General features: G+C 36.1%; 2 protein-coding genes across 5 annotated transcripts in view; one reads left to right on the top strand and one right to left on the bottom strand.

Moving 5' to 3' along the window:
- The window catches only part of Mre11 (MRE11 double strand break repair nuclease), a 61,853-nt gene extending 55,754 nt beyond the window's left edge, over positions 1 to 6,099 (bottom strand). Inside the window, exons 1-3 of one of the 2 annotated variants that reach the window (XM_026396106.2) lie at positions 5,988 to 6,099; positions 5,113 to 5,224; positions 2,772 to 2,904 (exon numbers count right to left, since the gene is read on the bottom strand). In XM_026396106.2, coding sequence (XP_026251891.1) covers positions 2,772 to 2,904; positions 5,113 to 5,132 — 153 coding nt within the window. In that variant the 5' untranslated portion in view covers positions 5,133 to 5,224; positions 5,988 to 6,099. Of the gene's footprint in view, positions 1 to 2,771; positions 2,905 to 5,112; positions 5,225 to 5,693 lie in introns of both variants that reach the window. The other variant, XM_026396105.2, reaches the window with a different exon arrangement.
- A 154-nt stretch (positions 6,100 to 6,253) lies between these two features.
- Positions 6,254 to 11,654, top strand: Ankrd49 (ankyrin repeat domain 49). Of its 3 annotated transcripts, XM_077797685.1 has the most exons (4): positions 6,411 to 6,431; positions 7,818 to 7,894; positions 8,653 to 9,004; positions 10,178 to 11,654. In XM_077797685.1, the coding sequence occupies exons 3-4, from the start codon at positions 8,747 to 8,749 to the stop codon at positions 10,637 to 10,639; spliced, it is 720 nt and encodes a 239-aa protein (XP_077653811.1). In that variant the 5' UTR covers positions 6,411 to 6,431; positions 7,818 to 7,894; positions 8,653 to 8,746; the 3' UTR covers positions 10,640 to 11,654. The 3 variants fall into 3 exon arrangements, with proteins under 3 accessions (XP_026251892.1, XP_026251894.1, XP_077653811.1); XM_026396107.2 differs by lacking the exons at positions 6,411 to 6,431; positions 7,818 to 7,894 and adding an exon at positions 6,254 to 6,301; XM_026396109.2 differs by lacking the exon at positions 7,818 to 7,894 and having other exon boundaries at positions 6,319 to 6,431.
- The last annotated feature ends 3,799 nt before the right edge of the window (positions 11,655 to 15,453 follow it).

The following is a 15,453-nucleotide window of genomic DNA, read 5'->3' on the forward strand; positions in this document are numbered from 1 at the left end:
AAATTATTATAACAGAAGAAACAAAACAAATACGCAAAAAATACACTGAGTAAGGCATGGTGGTGCATGCCTGTAATCCCGATAACTCAGGATGCAAGGCAGGAAGATTGCAAGATCAAGGCCAGTCTTAGCAACTTGGCAAGGTCCTAAGCAATTGAGAAAAGCCCTGGAAAATAGAAAGGGCTAGGGTTGTAGCTCAGTAGTTAAGCATCCCTGGGTTCAATCCCCTGTATCTGCCCCGGCCCCCAGTCCCCCTACAAAAAATACACTGAGGGAATGAGAAGTAGTTGGTTAATGTATGTCACTTCTGTAAAATGAAAGGAATTCTGGAGATTGGTTACAAGGCAATGTGACTGCACTCACTACTACTGAACTCTGTACACTTCAAAAGATGGTGAATTTTAAGTTATGTGTATTCTATCACAATTAAAAAATATTTTTTTAATATTTTTAAAAACTAGTTTGTGGCTCCAGGAAACCCCGAGAAGGGTTTAACTCACTATTGTGGTATTCCTGCCCAAACTTGCAGAACCTGAAATCTAATTATGAGGAAATACCAGGTATACCCAATTGCAGGCACATTATACAAAATAACCAGTCTGTACTCTTTATTTAAAAATATCAGGGTCGTGAAAGACCTCAATTAAAATTAAGGGAAAGAGTAATTAAAATATGCATCTAGAAGTTCCAGCATGGGGCCACTGAGGATGGGGAGGTGGAGAAATTAAGGGATGTAGGAATGGGAATTAGGAAACAAGATGGAAGGAATGGACAAAGAAGCTTGTGCACAGGGAAAGAAATGCTTTAGGGCCTAAGAGTTAAAAAGAAAAGAGCATTTCCAGGAGACTATAGCAGGAAACAGACCTCCTTCGGTTACGTTTCTCTGCCCTCAGGGAAAAAAGAATCCACCTTAAAAGGAGTTGATACTAGCTATTTCCTAGCTCAATTAACAAAGTTCTAAGAGCTCCTATAGCTTTTTAGATCTTTTATAAATATTTAAATACAGAATGAACATGCAGGAAAGATTTTTCACTCTCATGGAATTTACCCTCCAGTACAGAATACAGATAATAAACAATTCACTGAATTATTTCAGGTGAGACTATGAAAAAAATAAAACAGAATAAGGTCACAGAGTGCTCAGGGTTTTGGGGGGGGTTTTGTACTGGGGATTTTAACCCAGGGACACTTAACCATTGGGCCATATCCCCAGCCCTTTTTTATATTTTTTTATTTAGAGACAGGGTCTCACTGCACTGCTTAGGGCCTTAGTAGGTCCTCGATAAGTTGCTGAGGCTGGCTTTGAACTCACTATTCTCCTGCCTTAGCCTCCAGAGCCATTACACATGAAGTATTCTTACTTCCCTATTTCTAATATCAGTACCACCATTCACCCAGACTCAATACACTTTAATTATTGCCTTTCCTTTTCCCTCATCCTCACCATCTACAACTATCCAAACATTATAAATTTTATCATGTATTATCTTTTGCATTAACTTCCTCTTTTCTATTCCTAATGCCACTGTTTTTAAAAAGATCTTTTTAAAGATCTTTGACCTTGTATCTTTTTAAAGATCTAAAACTGGTCTGATTCAAGCCATACTACCCTGCTGCCAGAGACTTTCTATAGAAATGGGAACAAACTCCTCATTCACTCTGGCATACAAAGCTCTCCTTAAAGGAGTTCAAACCCTCATTTCTAGTCTTTAGGCACACCTTCTGATACATGGCCTATAGGTGAGCCAAACCAACCTGCTAGTCATCTAACATACTTGAAACTTTTTCATGCCTGTGCCTTCATTCCTGCTACACCTTGAACATACATTCTCTGTGCTCTTCAAGTACCAAAATCCAGCCCTCCTTCAAAGCTCAAGTTAAATGTCACCTTTCATTAAACTCATCTTGCTATCCTCATCTAAATGTCATCTCTTCCACCTCTAAAACTCCCAGGAAATACTATATGATTTTCTTAAAGCTCTTACTGAAAGGAAAGTGACCACAACACTCGGAGCAACCAAAAGATCTTTATTGCAGCAGTGCAACAGAGAAAAGAGAGGGGGGGGGGGGAAGCGCACGCAGGAGAGAGAGAAAGCAAGAGAGATAGCAAGAGAGAGAGAGAGCAAGAGAGAGAGAGCAAGAGAGAGAGAGCAAGAGAGAGGGGGGCCTGGCAGGAGGGAGTTTTTATAGCCCAAATCTAATGGGGCCTCTGGGTCTGCAAGCTGCCTTGTTGGCCCAAAGGGGGTTAAGTGTTCAGCCTTGAGCAGGATTGAATGTTCAGACTTGAGGCAAACAGGTGATAAAGGACCAGATAGAGGGGGGTTTGAGTGCGTGGGCTATCTTGCAGCCAACATCTGTTCAGCCTGCCCTGCAGACAACACAGTTCAGCCTGCTCTGCACCCAACACTTACCACATGTGACCTTGTATCTGAGTATTTTGTATATCATATCTCACATTTGGATTTGCTATATGTTCTTTGAAAGCATAAACTATAATATTAATCTTTTCATTTCAAATAGAAACTACCACAAGACTATGCATTCATCAAATGCCTCAAAATATATTTGTAAATTTTAAGACTATTTACCAGAGTAGATCCTACCGTTATTAAGGACACAAACACAGAATCTGCTTTGAGTTTTTAGCATATTGATATGTAAGGAGGCCACATCAGCACAAGAGCCTCTAAAAATAAATCTAACCTAAGAGACAAGAAACTATTGACCAAAGAAATATAGTAGAATCACACAAATATATACATCAAACTCACTTCATTTTCCTGGGCAAGTGTTAAAATTTCATCAAGTGTGACAAATGTATCATTTCCTCTGACTGCATCTTTCTCCATAAATCCAAGGTGAATATCAGTTGCAACTAAGATTTTAAATGTATTTTCATCATCACTGTATTAAAAAATAAATATCATTTCAATATAATGCATTAAAAGGATATTCAAGTAAGTTAAGACGTAAGCATAAAATAAATAACAGCAGTTAGGAGTAAAGTCATTTTTCTACTGTTAAACTTGTTCTGAAAATCTGAAGTACTCAACATCACATAATTTTTCTAACCACTAATTCAATACATAACAAATTTGTACATAAGTTTTAAAAGGTTCTGTAACTGCTTCAAAAATTTATAATCCTGTTATAATAAACCTAAAGGCCTGCTTGTTTTCCTATTCTGTCCCAGCACAAAAACCCAAAGAGCTTTGATCTTGATTACTAGATTTGGTTATTTGATTTTACAATCTAGGAAAATCAAGTTTAAAAAGTCTTCCTCTAAGTTTGTAGGTAGATTTTATACTATTGTGCTAGTAATTTACATTCAGGCTCCTGGAAACAACTGCTTGTCTGTACTTTCAATAAAAAGTTAATTTTTCATTAATAAATTTTACCAAGTAAGAAAAGAAATTTCAATTCAAATAAAATCTGGCAGAGGCAATTTCATGTGAAGCAGCACTGGAATAGCAATTAACATTCTCTTAAACAATGTAAATTTTAATTTTCTAAATACTTTTATATCTATGATTTCATCATAACTCCTAGTCAATAAAGAGGTAGGCATTATTATACCTGAAAAATGAAAAGTCTAGACACTGAAAAATTGATTTATCACTCAACTAATTTCAGAAACAGGACTAAAAATCACATGAAAACTCAGGTTATTTTTACTAAACTATAATCTTTAAAATCTTTTTTTTTTTTTTTTAGAGAGAGAGAGAAGAGAGAATTTTTTTAATATTTATTTTTTCAGTTTTTGGTGGACACAATATCTTTATTTTTATGTGGTGCTGAGGATCGAACCCAGCACCCCGTGCATACCAGGCGAGCTCGTTACCGCTTGAGCCACATCCCCAGCCCCAAAATCTTTTTTTTATTATTTTTTAAATTGTAGATAGACATAATGCTTTTATTTTATTTTTATGTGGTGCTGAGGATCAAACCCAGTGCCTAACACATGTTAGGCAAGCACTCTACCACTGAGCTCAACCCCAGCCCCTTTAAATCTTTTTATACAAAGTTATTATTATTTTTTTTTATTTTTTTATTTTTTTTAGTTTTCGGCGGACACAACATCTTTGTATGTGGTGCTGAGGATGGAACCCAGGCCGCACACATGCCAGGCAAGCGCGCTACAGCTTGAGCCACATCCCCAGCCCTTTTTATACAAAATTAAAATATTAATATATGAAAAGCATTTCCAGAAATATTTCTCTTCAGTAACTTCAAAAATGATATGCACAAAGTTCTGATTACTGTATACAAGCTTTTCAGATCACATCACTACATCCTTCCACAGCAATGTATAAAGTATTTTCACATGATTTCTCTCATTTAAATCTCAAAATTAATCTGAGAAAGGCATGATTATTCCAATTATACAAATTAAGAAATTGAGGCTAGGCTCAGAGAACTGCTGAATTTCCAAGGTCATATGTCTAATTTTCACCAATGTCTTAAAACTACAATGAAAAACTTAAAGTCTAAGGCTTTTTCCACCTAACATTTTTAGGACTTTTATTTATTTAGACTTTATCCAAATTCATTTTCAATATATTTGATACTACATTAATTTACTCTAAAAATCTGCTTAAACAGAACTTCATGAATAAAACTTTATCATGAAAATTCAAGGCTATCTATAGCTTCAATATTTTAATAAAGTCTAAGAACATAACCTTACTACAGCAACATAACAAATTACTCCAAGACTCCAATCTATAGCTTCACAGTTTTAATAAACATATAGAATGGATTTTTAAACATTGAAAATATTCTTTTTGATGATTAACACTTCTGCTCACAGGCAAGTTCTTTATTTACTGGTAATTTCTTTTTGGTTGTGGGTACTGGGGATTGAACTCAGGAGGACTGGACCACTGAGCCACATCCCCAAGCCTATTTTGTTTCTTATTTAGAGACAAGGTCTCACTTAGTAGCTTAGCACCTTGCTTTTGCTGAGGCTAGCTTTGAACTCGTGATCTTCCTGCCTCAACCTCCTAAGCCTCTAGTATTACCAGCTAATTTATTTTTTTTAAGGTGGTCATAGTTAATAATCATTGTAAACCCAAAGTAACCAAAGGATTCTATAAGGCAAGATGGGCTTACAGTGCATCAGCAGTACTCATTTTTTTTATGGTCAGTAGGGCTCCACAAGGGCAAGATTTCTCTCCAATAACTCCTAGGTCCTGTGTTCAAATGTGTCAATCGTTTCCAAATTCTAAAAACAAATATCAAAAACATATTTGTTAAAAGGTTGCACATACTTAACCATTTTCAGTTAGGCTGCATAGGTACAGACTTCTTAAATAATCAGACTGGCAATTCTGAAAGTCTCATTTTCATCTAAGCGCCTACTATTATTTTTTAATGAGTTTATAATAGACAATAACGCATCTTCAGTGCCACTTTAATATCACTGTTATGGTTAACATAACAGTGTTTCTTTTCCCTTGCTCTTATGGAAAATTAATGCATATTAATAAATGTACGGTAAGGATCACGTACGATTCTAATGCAGCACACAATTCTGGGTGTTAAATTGTACGCATAGGATTTTCTGGAGTATGGCGGCAATCCCCTATTTCCTGGCCCCAAACAACCTTTTTAAAAGATCAGGATTGTTTTCATAAGAGAGGGACCCCATGTTTAAAGCTAGAAAAAAATAAATCAAACACGTGGAGAAACACCTTTGAGAGCCTGCAGGACAACTTTTAAGTAGTCAGACTTGGGAAGGAAAAGCTGTCACCGGCTTACACGTCCGGAGTTCCAGGTTGCATTGGGATTCCAAGAGTCGCCAAGCTCTAGCCGCGGTGGGACTCGAAGTCAGAGCCATGAGCTCTTACACCCCTCCTCAGCCCACTCCGCGGCCCACGCTCGCCAGAGCGTCCCATTCACTCTGGGCTTCCGCCTCAGAACCTAGAAAGCTAGGAGATGGATACGATGCCTAAATTACCCCACACCTGGACTCTTCAAAGCCCCACCTTCCGGACCAAGACTGTCTTCTATCCAGGAAGAAGGGGAGGGATTCGTGAGTAGAAAAGCAAGCAGTCTGCCCGGGAAACAAGAAGGGTCATAAACATGAATTAGGCGCGAGAGAACAGCATCTGTGTTTCTCGCGATGTCTCGTTAATGACGTAGGCTTCTCAAGTCCTCTTCGAGTTTCATTGGCTGCGGAATGTCGAGAAGGGGTAAGGAAAGTAGCGGTAAGGCCCCGCCCCCGTACGGGAGCCAATCCTGAGCAGCCCAGGGGACAAACCCGGAAGCAAGATTCGCAGCGGCGACTTTCCTCTGTAAGGTGAGTAATTCCTCCAGGTCCGGGACCAGGTTTCCAGGTGAAGTAGCAGTTAAGAACTACTGGGTCCAAAGGGGTGGTCACCTTAGGCCCTTACCGAGCCCTGGAGGTCAGGCCATTTGGCGGGTCCTAGGTAAGATCGTGGTGGCTTCTTCGATTTTGGCTGTTTGGAAGGCCGCGGGCCTGCGAGTGACTGGCCGGTGGCAGAGTCAGGTCTGGCGGCCGTCTTTCCTCCGCCCCGCCCGCCTCACTACACCCTCTAGTTCTCAGACTTTATTCCCTGCTCCCCCTTGTCGCCCGTGAATCCCCGGCTTCAGCACATCTGTACTGCGTTTTGCTGAGGACAAAATATAGTGCAGTAAAAGTAATGTGGAACTTTTTAATTTGAAGATCTGGCTTTCAGCTCCACAGAAGGGTCCTTGATCTGAATTTAACAGGTTGTTTTAATCTGTCACTGAATTTGTCACCCTATTCCTAATCGGATATCATCGAGTAAGAATCTTGATCATTTTATTTTTAAACCCTGAACGAAGAAGATGCATCTGGGTTTGACTTTTTAAATTAAATATACCAAGGAAGTTTTGTATGTGATTTATTTTATCTGGAACTTTAAAAGTTCAGAATTTATATGAAGGGCTATGGAAAAAGAAAGACTTCTTGTGGGAAGTCAGTGAGATTTGTGCTAAAATATTATTATATCTGATGTAAATACAAGCGATCCATACTTTATGTAGGTATCTGTTACCTATTTAATGAATTTGATCACTTTTGTGTTGCGAGGTTCAGAAAATAGCTTGAGAATAAAAAAAAAAAAAGTGGAAACTCCAAGGAAACTAATACAACACAAAGCAAGTCCGATGAGGTCTCTCAATAGACTCCAAAAAGTTGGATGGACCTTAGAAATTCTTTGTACAATCCTTATATTTTACAATGAAGTTACAGACCTAGAGAAGTTACTGGTCATAAGTGATAGATTTAAGCTTGAGTTTCATGATCCTGCTTCTAGTAAACAATATTTAATACCACAGTAGATTTGTATATTCTTAAATTTGTGGAATTTAGTAGAACAAAATTAGTATCTTAGGTGTATGACTAATTCTGGATCTTCTCAGAATCTATTCCAGGCAGAATCAAATGACAGGGCTTTAATTAAATTTAATACTATTGCTGTTTCTCAATACTTGCTGTATACAAGTGGAACTTAAATGTTAGTTAAACAAAGTCCCTAGCCTTAAGTTCATGATCTTTAAGCATCAGAAACAAAGTTCACGGTAAAACAAGACAAAATATAGCACCAAAAAGAACAAAGGAGAAAGATCTAATTGGGAGGATCAAGAAAGAATGAAAGGGAGAACATTCTAAGAATAGTCTTGAAAGATTGGTTAAGATTTCAAAAAGTGCAGTTTGGAAACTGATAAATTATATTTTTAAAATAACGTTTTCATTTTCTTTAATTGATTAAGGCTTATGTGCTATGTAACTCTTTAAGCTGATATTAATTTGTAAATTAATATTGCAGCTAAGCAGAATAAACATCTGCCGGAAGCTCTTCCATCTCCAGGAATGGGTGAATTATGACCCTCCTGTATACTCAAGGTATCTAGATAGGGCTCATATTATCTTTGCAATCACCTGCACTAGACAGGAATCTTCTTGAGGAAAAGACATGGATCTTGTTCATTATTGAATCCCAGTTCCTAAAAATTCATATTTTTTGAGTGAAGGAGTAAATGACAACCAAAATTCAGTTCAGAAACAAGGAGCCAACTAAGAACTATAGTTTTCTGTCAGCAAATAGGACTATTTTTTGAAGCAATGCGTTTTCCTAGGCCTGAAATTATTAAAGTAGAAATAGGATAATTATTACAAATATAGTGATAAAATTATCTGTACCAGTGAGAGATTTGGGAAAGATATCATTTGGGGCCTATTTTGTCTTAAGAATTTTTTCAAATTGTCTCTTAAAAACTAGAAATTTTTGTTGTGCTTTGTATTATCTATGTATCTAGTTTATAAAAATTGTTATTATATCTGTATTTATTGTATTAGTTATACTTCAAAAAATTTAAGCATTCATCACCCTTCACTGAATACCATCATACTTAAACCAATAGGTTCAAAATAACAGGCATAGCCATTCATTTACTAGAAGGAAAAGAAGAATGGCTAGATCGTTAAAGATCATAGATAACTGAAATCTGTTAGCTCCAGTATTTAATATGTTTAATGAGCATCATGAGAAAACGACCAGTTTAGATAATGTTTATTTGTGCATGTTTGCAAAACTGGTTTCTGTGCTATTGATAAAGCTTCATTTAGTGTTTTGCTAATAATTTTTGTGTTTGTGTTTTCAGATCTTGATGAAAACAATAAAGCAGACATAATTCATCCCTAGAAAGATTATATCCTAGCATTTGAAATGCTTTTTACTTAGAATAGTAGTTAAAAATGGAAAAAACAAAAATAAATGATGAAGGAAAACCAGACCCAGAGAATTCTTTGGACTTTTCTGAACATTTTAATCAACTTGAATTGTTGGAAACACATGGACACCTTATTCCCACTGGTACCCAAAGTCTCTGGGTAGGCAATTCTGATGAAGATGAAGAGCAAGATGAAAAAAATGAAGAGTGGTATCAATTACAAGAAAAAAAAATGGAGAAAGATCCAAGCAAATTGCTGCTTTGGGCTGCTGAAAAAAATCGGGTAAAAAAAAAAAAAAGGGGGAACCATAACATAGTAAGAAAAACTTTGGGTTTAGAACCTAAAGACCTGCCCCACCCCTCTATTTGATCTTTGAGCAAATTCCATATCTGAACCTCTAGTTTCTTATATGTAAAAATGGCCACCATAATATCTGTCTCTGTTGTACAGGATGGTGAGAATCAAATTAAGCAATGTACACAAAAGCACATATTAAACTATAAACTGTCATGTTAGGTATTATTTGGGGGTTTAAGAATAATTAACAATAAGGATAGCAAGCAATTATCTATATTTTTAAAGCATTTATAAGTTATTAGAATTATCCTATGGGTAAACATTATTTAAAATAGGTAAAATGGAAATTAACATTTATTAAATACCAACTATACCAGTTAGCTTACTACATTGTTTTATTTAATCCTCACGTATCCATACAATAAGTGTTAATATTAATTTTCCCAGGATTATCCTAGTAGAATTAACACGAAAAAACTATTCTTTCTACTTGGCCACTTCCACTTCACTTTATTATGTTCTCCCATGTCTGTGTTGGTAAACTAATACCTATAAGAATTTAACATTGTTTAATAGCTTTTTAGCTCTAGAACACCCAGCAGCCCTCTAGAGGTTCATAAATTAAACTGAAAATCACTGCCTGGTGGCAGGTTTCTGAGGTCATATTCAGAAGGAATTGAGCCTTTAAGTCCTTGGATTTCCTTTCACCATTTTATTCTTCTCTTAAAGGAAATTTCATTTTTAAAAGTTTTATACACTGTTTATTTGAATGATGCTATTATAAGAAAATTAATGTTATATTTCCTTTGCAGATGAAATATAGAATATTAAACATGATTATAGCCTGTATTATTCATTTAGGGCTAAAGCTTTTGTGCAGTAAGTCTTAATTAGACCAGGACTAAATGTGTGGTTTGATATTCAGAGAATCAGATTCTTAGAAGCAACTGAGTATAGTTAACACTAAATTGTTCATTAGTAAACCAGTTGCCCTATTGCCCCCAAAAAGAAATCTTATTTTCATTTTAAAATTCATCTCTTAACAGTTTTTTACTTAACTTAATTAAATCTAAAACTGCTGAACAATTTCATTTTCTTTATTTATTGTTTTGCTTCGAGTTGGGTTTTTTGAAGAGCTCTTTTTTTTTTCCTTTTCAGCTTACTACAGTGCAGAGACTACTTTCTGAGAAAGCCACTCATGTAAACACTAGAGATGAGGATGAGTATACCCCTCTTCATCGAGCAGCCTACAGTGGACATTTAGATATTGTCCGTGAACTGGTTGCGCAAGGGGCAGATGTGCATGCAGTAACTGTGGATGGCTGGACACCTCTGCATAGTGCTTGTAAGTGGAACAATACCAGAGTGGCTTCTTTCTTACTTCAGCATGATGCAGATGTCAATGCTCAAACAAAAGGCCTTCTGACTCCCTTGCATCTTGCTGCTGGAAACAGAGACAGCAAAGAGACCCTAGAACTCCTCCTAATGAACCGTTATATCAAACCAGATTTGAAGAACAACTTGGATGAAACTGCATTTGATATTGCCAGGAGGACAAGTATCTATCACTACCTCTTTGAAATTGTGGAAGGCTGTACAAATTCTTCACCTCAATCTTAATAGTTCTAGTAATTTTCTTAAGTTTGTAAGTACCAGTGCCTCCTTTGTGTGTGACATAAAATATTCCCATTATACAAAGTTGACATCAAAAGTCTTACTACAAAAATTCAGTGCTACTCAGTATAATGTTCTTCCTAGTGAATCGCCTGATCTTGATGTCAAAAATGTATTTGAGAGTTGTTTAGATATATCTTTAATGATTTCTGTGGAGTTGTGATTTTTATGAGGAATAATTTTAACTGACCTTTACTTAAAAACTTGACACGGGTAGAACAGAAACTAAAGATATTTTTGGTGCTGATCCAAGAGAAATGTATTTTTAAATACCCCATATCCTGGATCTTTGTTGAGTATTTAATATATTAACATGTATTTTTATAAAGTTAGGTGACTCCAAATTTAATTTAAAAGTCTTAAATATATTGGAACAGCTCAGCTGTCTACATTATCATAATCAGTTGCTTTCACTGTAAATCAGAAAAAGTAACATACTAGTGACTTTAAAAAATACAATTTAAAAAAGCCTAGATTTTTGCTTTATATAACAGAAAATTTTGAAAAGTAGTTAGCTGGGCATTTAGTCCATGAATTTTACATACTGCCTCCCCTGCCACAGTTCACACAACCCTGTGCACAGTCCTACCTCACCCTGGTTAACCTATATAATCCTTATTATGGTGAGTCAGTATGACCTTTTAGAGATGCACACAACTATCCCTTGGTCCAGGAGATCATAATATATCTGCTACCCAACTGGCTTTACTTGCCTAATCCTGCTGGGTCAGCCTCTGCTCATAAAATCTCTTTTGAGTTCACCAAAAATATCAATTTTCCAAGGTCCTCAGTTTATTCAAACCATTACAAGGGCAAAGTGACAAGGGTAAGGAATTCTAATAGTAAGGGGATTATGATTATATTGGGACTAGAACCACCAAGTGGCTCAGGTTTAAAAAAAAAAAAAACACACATAGTGTGGATAGTGATAAACAAATATTCAAGAAAAATAAAGTGCAAGTTTGACAAGAAAAAAGGCGTAAGTTCTTTTTTAACATGTATTTTGTTTGACTTATAGCATATTTATTCAAACAGCTTATGCAACTCTCTCCATGTGTTCAGCAGTTTCCCATTGAATACCTAGCTCCTTTGACTATTCCCAAAGGATCTTCTCTTAACCTCTCAACACTGGAACTAACATTGTAGGGAAAGGAAACAACCAGTTATGCTTTTCTTCAGTATATTTTTTAAATGCCTACCAAATTTTGTCTCTTGAGCCAGCTCACATGACTCAACCACCCTAGACTATGCAATAATATTTATTAATCAAATATATGTGGCAGGATTTTGTTTAGAACAGAATTGGATCATCTCAGAAAGTTAAAGATAATAAATTAACAGAGTCATTGTAACAGACTCTCAAGAGTTATAAAACTTCAATTATTTTGTGATCTCTGGCCTTGGTTTTAGAGTATCAATACCTAATACAAATATTTGTGCAGAAAACAAGAGATTGCTTTCTTTCTGTTTTTTCTGGTCCAAGTAAGTGACACCAAATGATAAGTACAGCTGACAGACAGTGATGGTAGAGTAGGACCCCATCTATACCAGTAGACTGCTGAACGAGGCTGCCTGATTATCTGAAATTCACAGAGCCTGTAGCTCCATTCTTAATTGGGAGTGGGTTACATCATGATTTTATGTCAGTTTTCCCTTTATGGAGCCAAAGAAGACTATCTAATAAGGAACTGAGTTGTGACCACTCTTAAGGATTTTTTAGTCCTCAACATTCACCAATGCAAAAAAGCAAACTTTGAACAAATAAAGCCTCTCTCCCAGAGGGCAGAATTTTTATTGTTTGCATCCTTTGTACTTCACATTTACTACTATCCACAGGAAATATTTACTAATTGTGCTTTTGACTACCACATAGCTGTTACTGTTTTTTACAGTTTAAGCAGGCCAAAAGTTGAGTGGCAAACAAAATTTTCTCTAATTCTGAAGTTTATCCAAAGACTTTTTTAAAAATCTGTTTTCTATAACTGAGGTCTTAAATTTGATTAACTTGTCTGCTTGAGGAAGAGACAACTTGTTATTGTTCAAGGTATATATAGGCCCATGGTGAAACTATTTGGCTTTGCCTATATAAATCTCAAGTACACTACAGGAGCCTTGTGGCCCACAGCCTACCACGGTGATGGGATTTACAGTCTTTCTATAGGAATGTGAGGACATTCATTTATTCCTATTTTTTTGGCATCTTTGTAGCATCCACCACTCACTAGAAGCTCATGATCAAGAGAAACCCAATAGCTTGAGTCTCATACCAAAATGAAATCTCTGGATCAGCTCTCTTATTTTTTTTTATTCTTTTTAGTTATACATGGCAGGAGAATGTATTTTGGCATATTATACATACATGGAGTATAACTTCCCATTGTGGTTGTATATGATGTGGAGTTACACTGGTCGTATATTCATATATGAACATAGGAAAGTTATGTCCAATTCATTCTACTGTCTTGCCTGTTCTCATCCCAGCCCCCTCTTTATTCCCCTTTGTCTAAATCCAATGAACTTCTGTCCCCTATCCCATTATTGTGTGTTAGGATCCACATAACAGAACATTCGGCCTTTGTTTTTTGGGGATTGGTGTTTTAGCATAATATTATCCAGTTCCATCCATCCACCAGCAAATGCCATAATTTCATTCTTCATTATGGCTGAGTAATAATCCATTGTACATAACACATTTTTAATCCATTCATCTATTGAAGGGTACCTAAGTTGTTTCCATAGCTTTAGCTTTCTATTTCTGATCAACATATATGCTATCTTCATCCTATCCAAAATGACTAGGAATCAGAAAGACAGAGAAGAGTTGAATATAGCCTATTGGTGTTTTTTTTAATTCCTGGAAATTTCCCTTGGAAACCCCCAAATTTTACTTCTAGAGAACTAAGGAGAAATTAAATAGTACTATCACAAGGAAACATAATATGAGCTGTATGTAACTTTAAGTTTTTCCTAGTAGCCACATTAAACCAAAGTGGATGAAATTGATTTTTAAAATGTTTTAACCCAGTGCATCCAAAATATTAATTTCAACATCAGATACATATTTAACAATTACTGAGATATGCTACTTTTTTGTAGTTAAGTCTTCAAAGTACATAGTATATAGTATATATATAGTATAGTATATATAGTATAGTATAGTATATATAGTATATTGTGGGAGGCCAACCTTACGGGTGACTGCGTTACACTCCCCAGCTGGGTGCTGAGGCGCTCAGTCACAGAAATGGGTGTGTCTTGCTACAGCCCCATGGGTGAAGCTATGCTCACCTGTTCCTTTGTAATATATCCCCTTGCCCTGTTTAGGATAGAATCTTCCATGGAAGTGCCTTGTGTGTGTCCCCTTCTCTTACTGTGCCCTTGGGTGTGGCCTACCCAGGTGTCAGTCAACCCGCTGACAGTGGACATCATGAAGACAAACTCAGCCCCCTGAAACCTGACCCCTTGCCTCATTTGAATAGCTTCTCAATAAAAGGGGTCAGCGCGTGCTCTCTCTCTCTCTCTTTCTGCAGACCCTTATGGTCAGAGGAGCCATCACAGCGACCCCAAAGAAAAAGGTATTTGTGTCTCTTGTGTGGTTATTTCATGCAGCCCAGTTAGCCCAGTTTAACTAGAGTGACCCCTGAGCCTTTTAGTCTCGAGAACAGAAACCCGGCAGTATATATATAGTATACATACTATAGTATAGTAGAGTATATACTATACTATAGTATATATACTATATTCTATAGTATATCAGAATTGAGACTAGCCACATTTGATAGCAGCTGCTATACTGAACAGCACAGGTAGATGCATGACACATGCCCTGGAGATATAGCAGGTTGGTTAAGAGAAGCATTAAACTGAGATAGTCACACTTATGTGCAACTTTGGGCAAATAATTTCAGTTTTTTCATGTATAAAAGGGGATAATATCTGTTTTGTTGCAGCATTGCAGGGGACAAATGAGATAATTGTGGATATAATACCTATTAGGTAATAGGTACTCAAAAAGTGGTATTGAGTTCTTTATTTCCCTAGTATTCCAAGCAGATATGCCCTTCTTCTTTTAAGTATTTGGATTCTTGAAGACCAATTAAGTAACTCTCTCTTTATATTCCTATAGTTGTCCCTAACAGTTTTACAGTAAAATTTGCAGCATAGAGCTTCTTTCAAGAATCTAAGAAACTCCTCTTCTAGAAAAAATGCCCGCCCTATTTTAAGTGGTCTTGACCAAGGATCAAAGTTCTCCAAAAGAAGAAAAAATTAAAGGAATAAAGAAAATAAATGAAAAGAATTTGGTAAATAATTGCAAGGACAGGAGGGAAAGGAAATTCCAAGAGAGTATATTTCCAGAATGAATACAAACCTTGAATAGCGTATTGCTCATTCTATATGCATCTTCCCAATGCCTATTAAATGAGTTGCTATTTAAATTCATACCCATTTTCCCCTCTTTTCAAGGTGGGTTCTTGTTAATACTAAGCAAAAGGAATAAAAACACAAGAAATAATCAGTTTCTTTTAACTGATTTTACTTTCATTTTGTCCATTCAAAACTCAGGTGCATCTAATAATCCTCACTCTGGATTTAATGACATGGCATATCCTCCAATGGATCTCACTGTAGCAAGATTTGTGAGCCAGAAAATTAGCTTAATCAAAGAAATAGTGTATACAATTGAAAAGCAAGCTGATAATTTGTTTTATTTTTCCATTCATATTACAATATGTTTAGCATTTTACCTCTACTAGATGTAT

Source organism: Urocitellus parryii, chromosome 4, assembly GCF_045843805.1.
Source record: "Urocitellus parryii isolate mUroPar1 chromosome 4, mUroPar1.hap1, whole genome shotgun sequence".
Taxonomy (NCBI): Eukaryota; Metazoa; Chordata; class Mammalia; order Rodentia; family Sciuridae; genus Urocitellus; species Urocitellus parryii.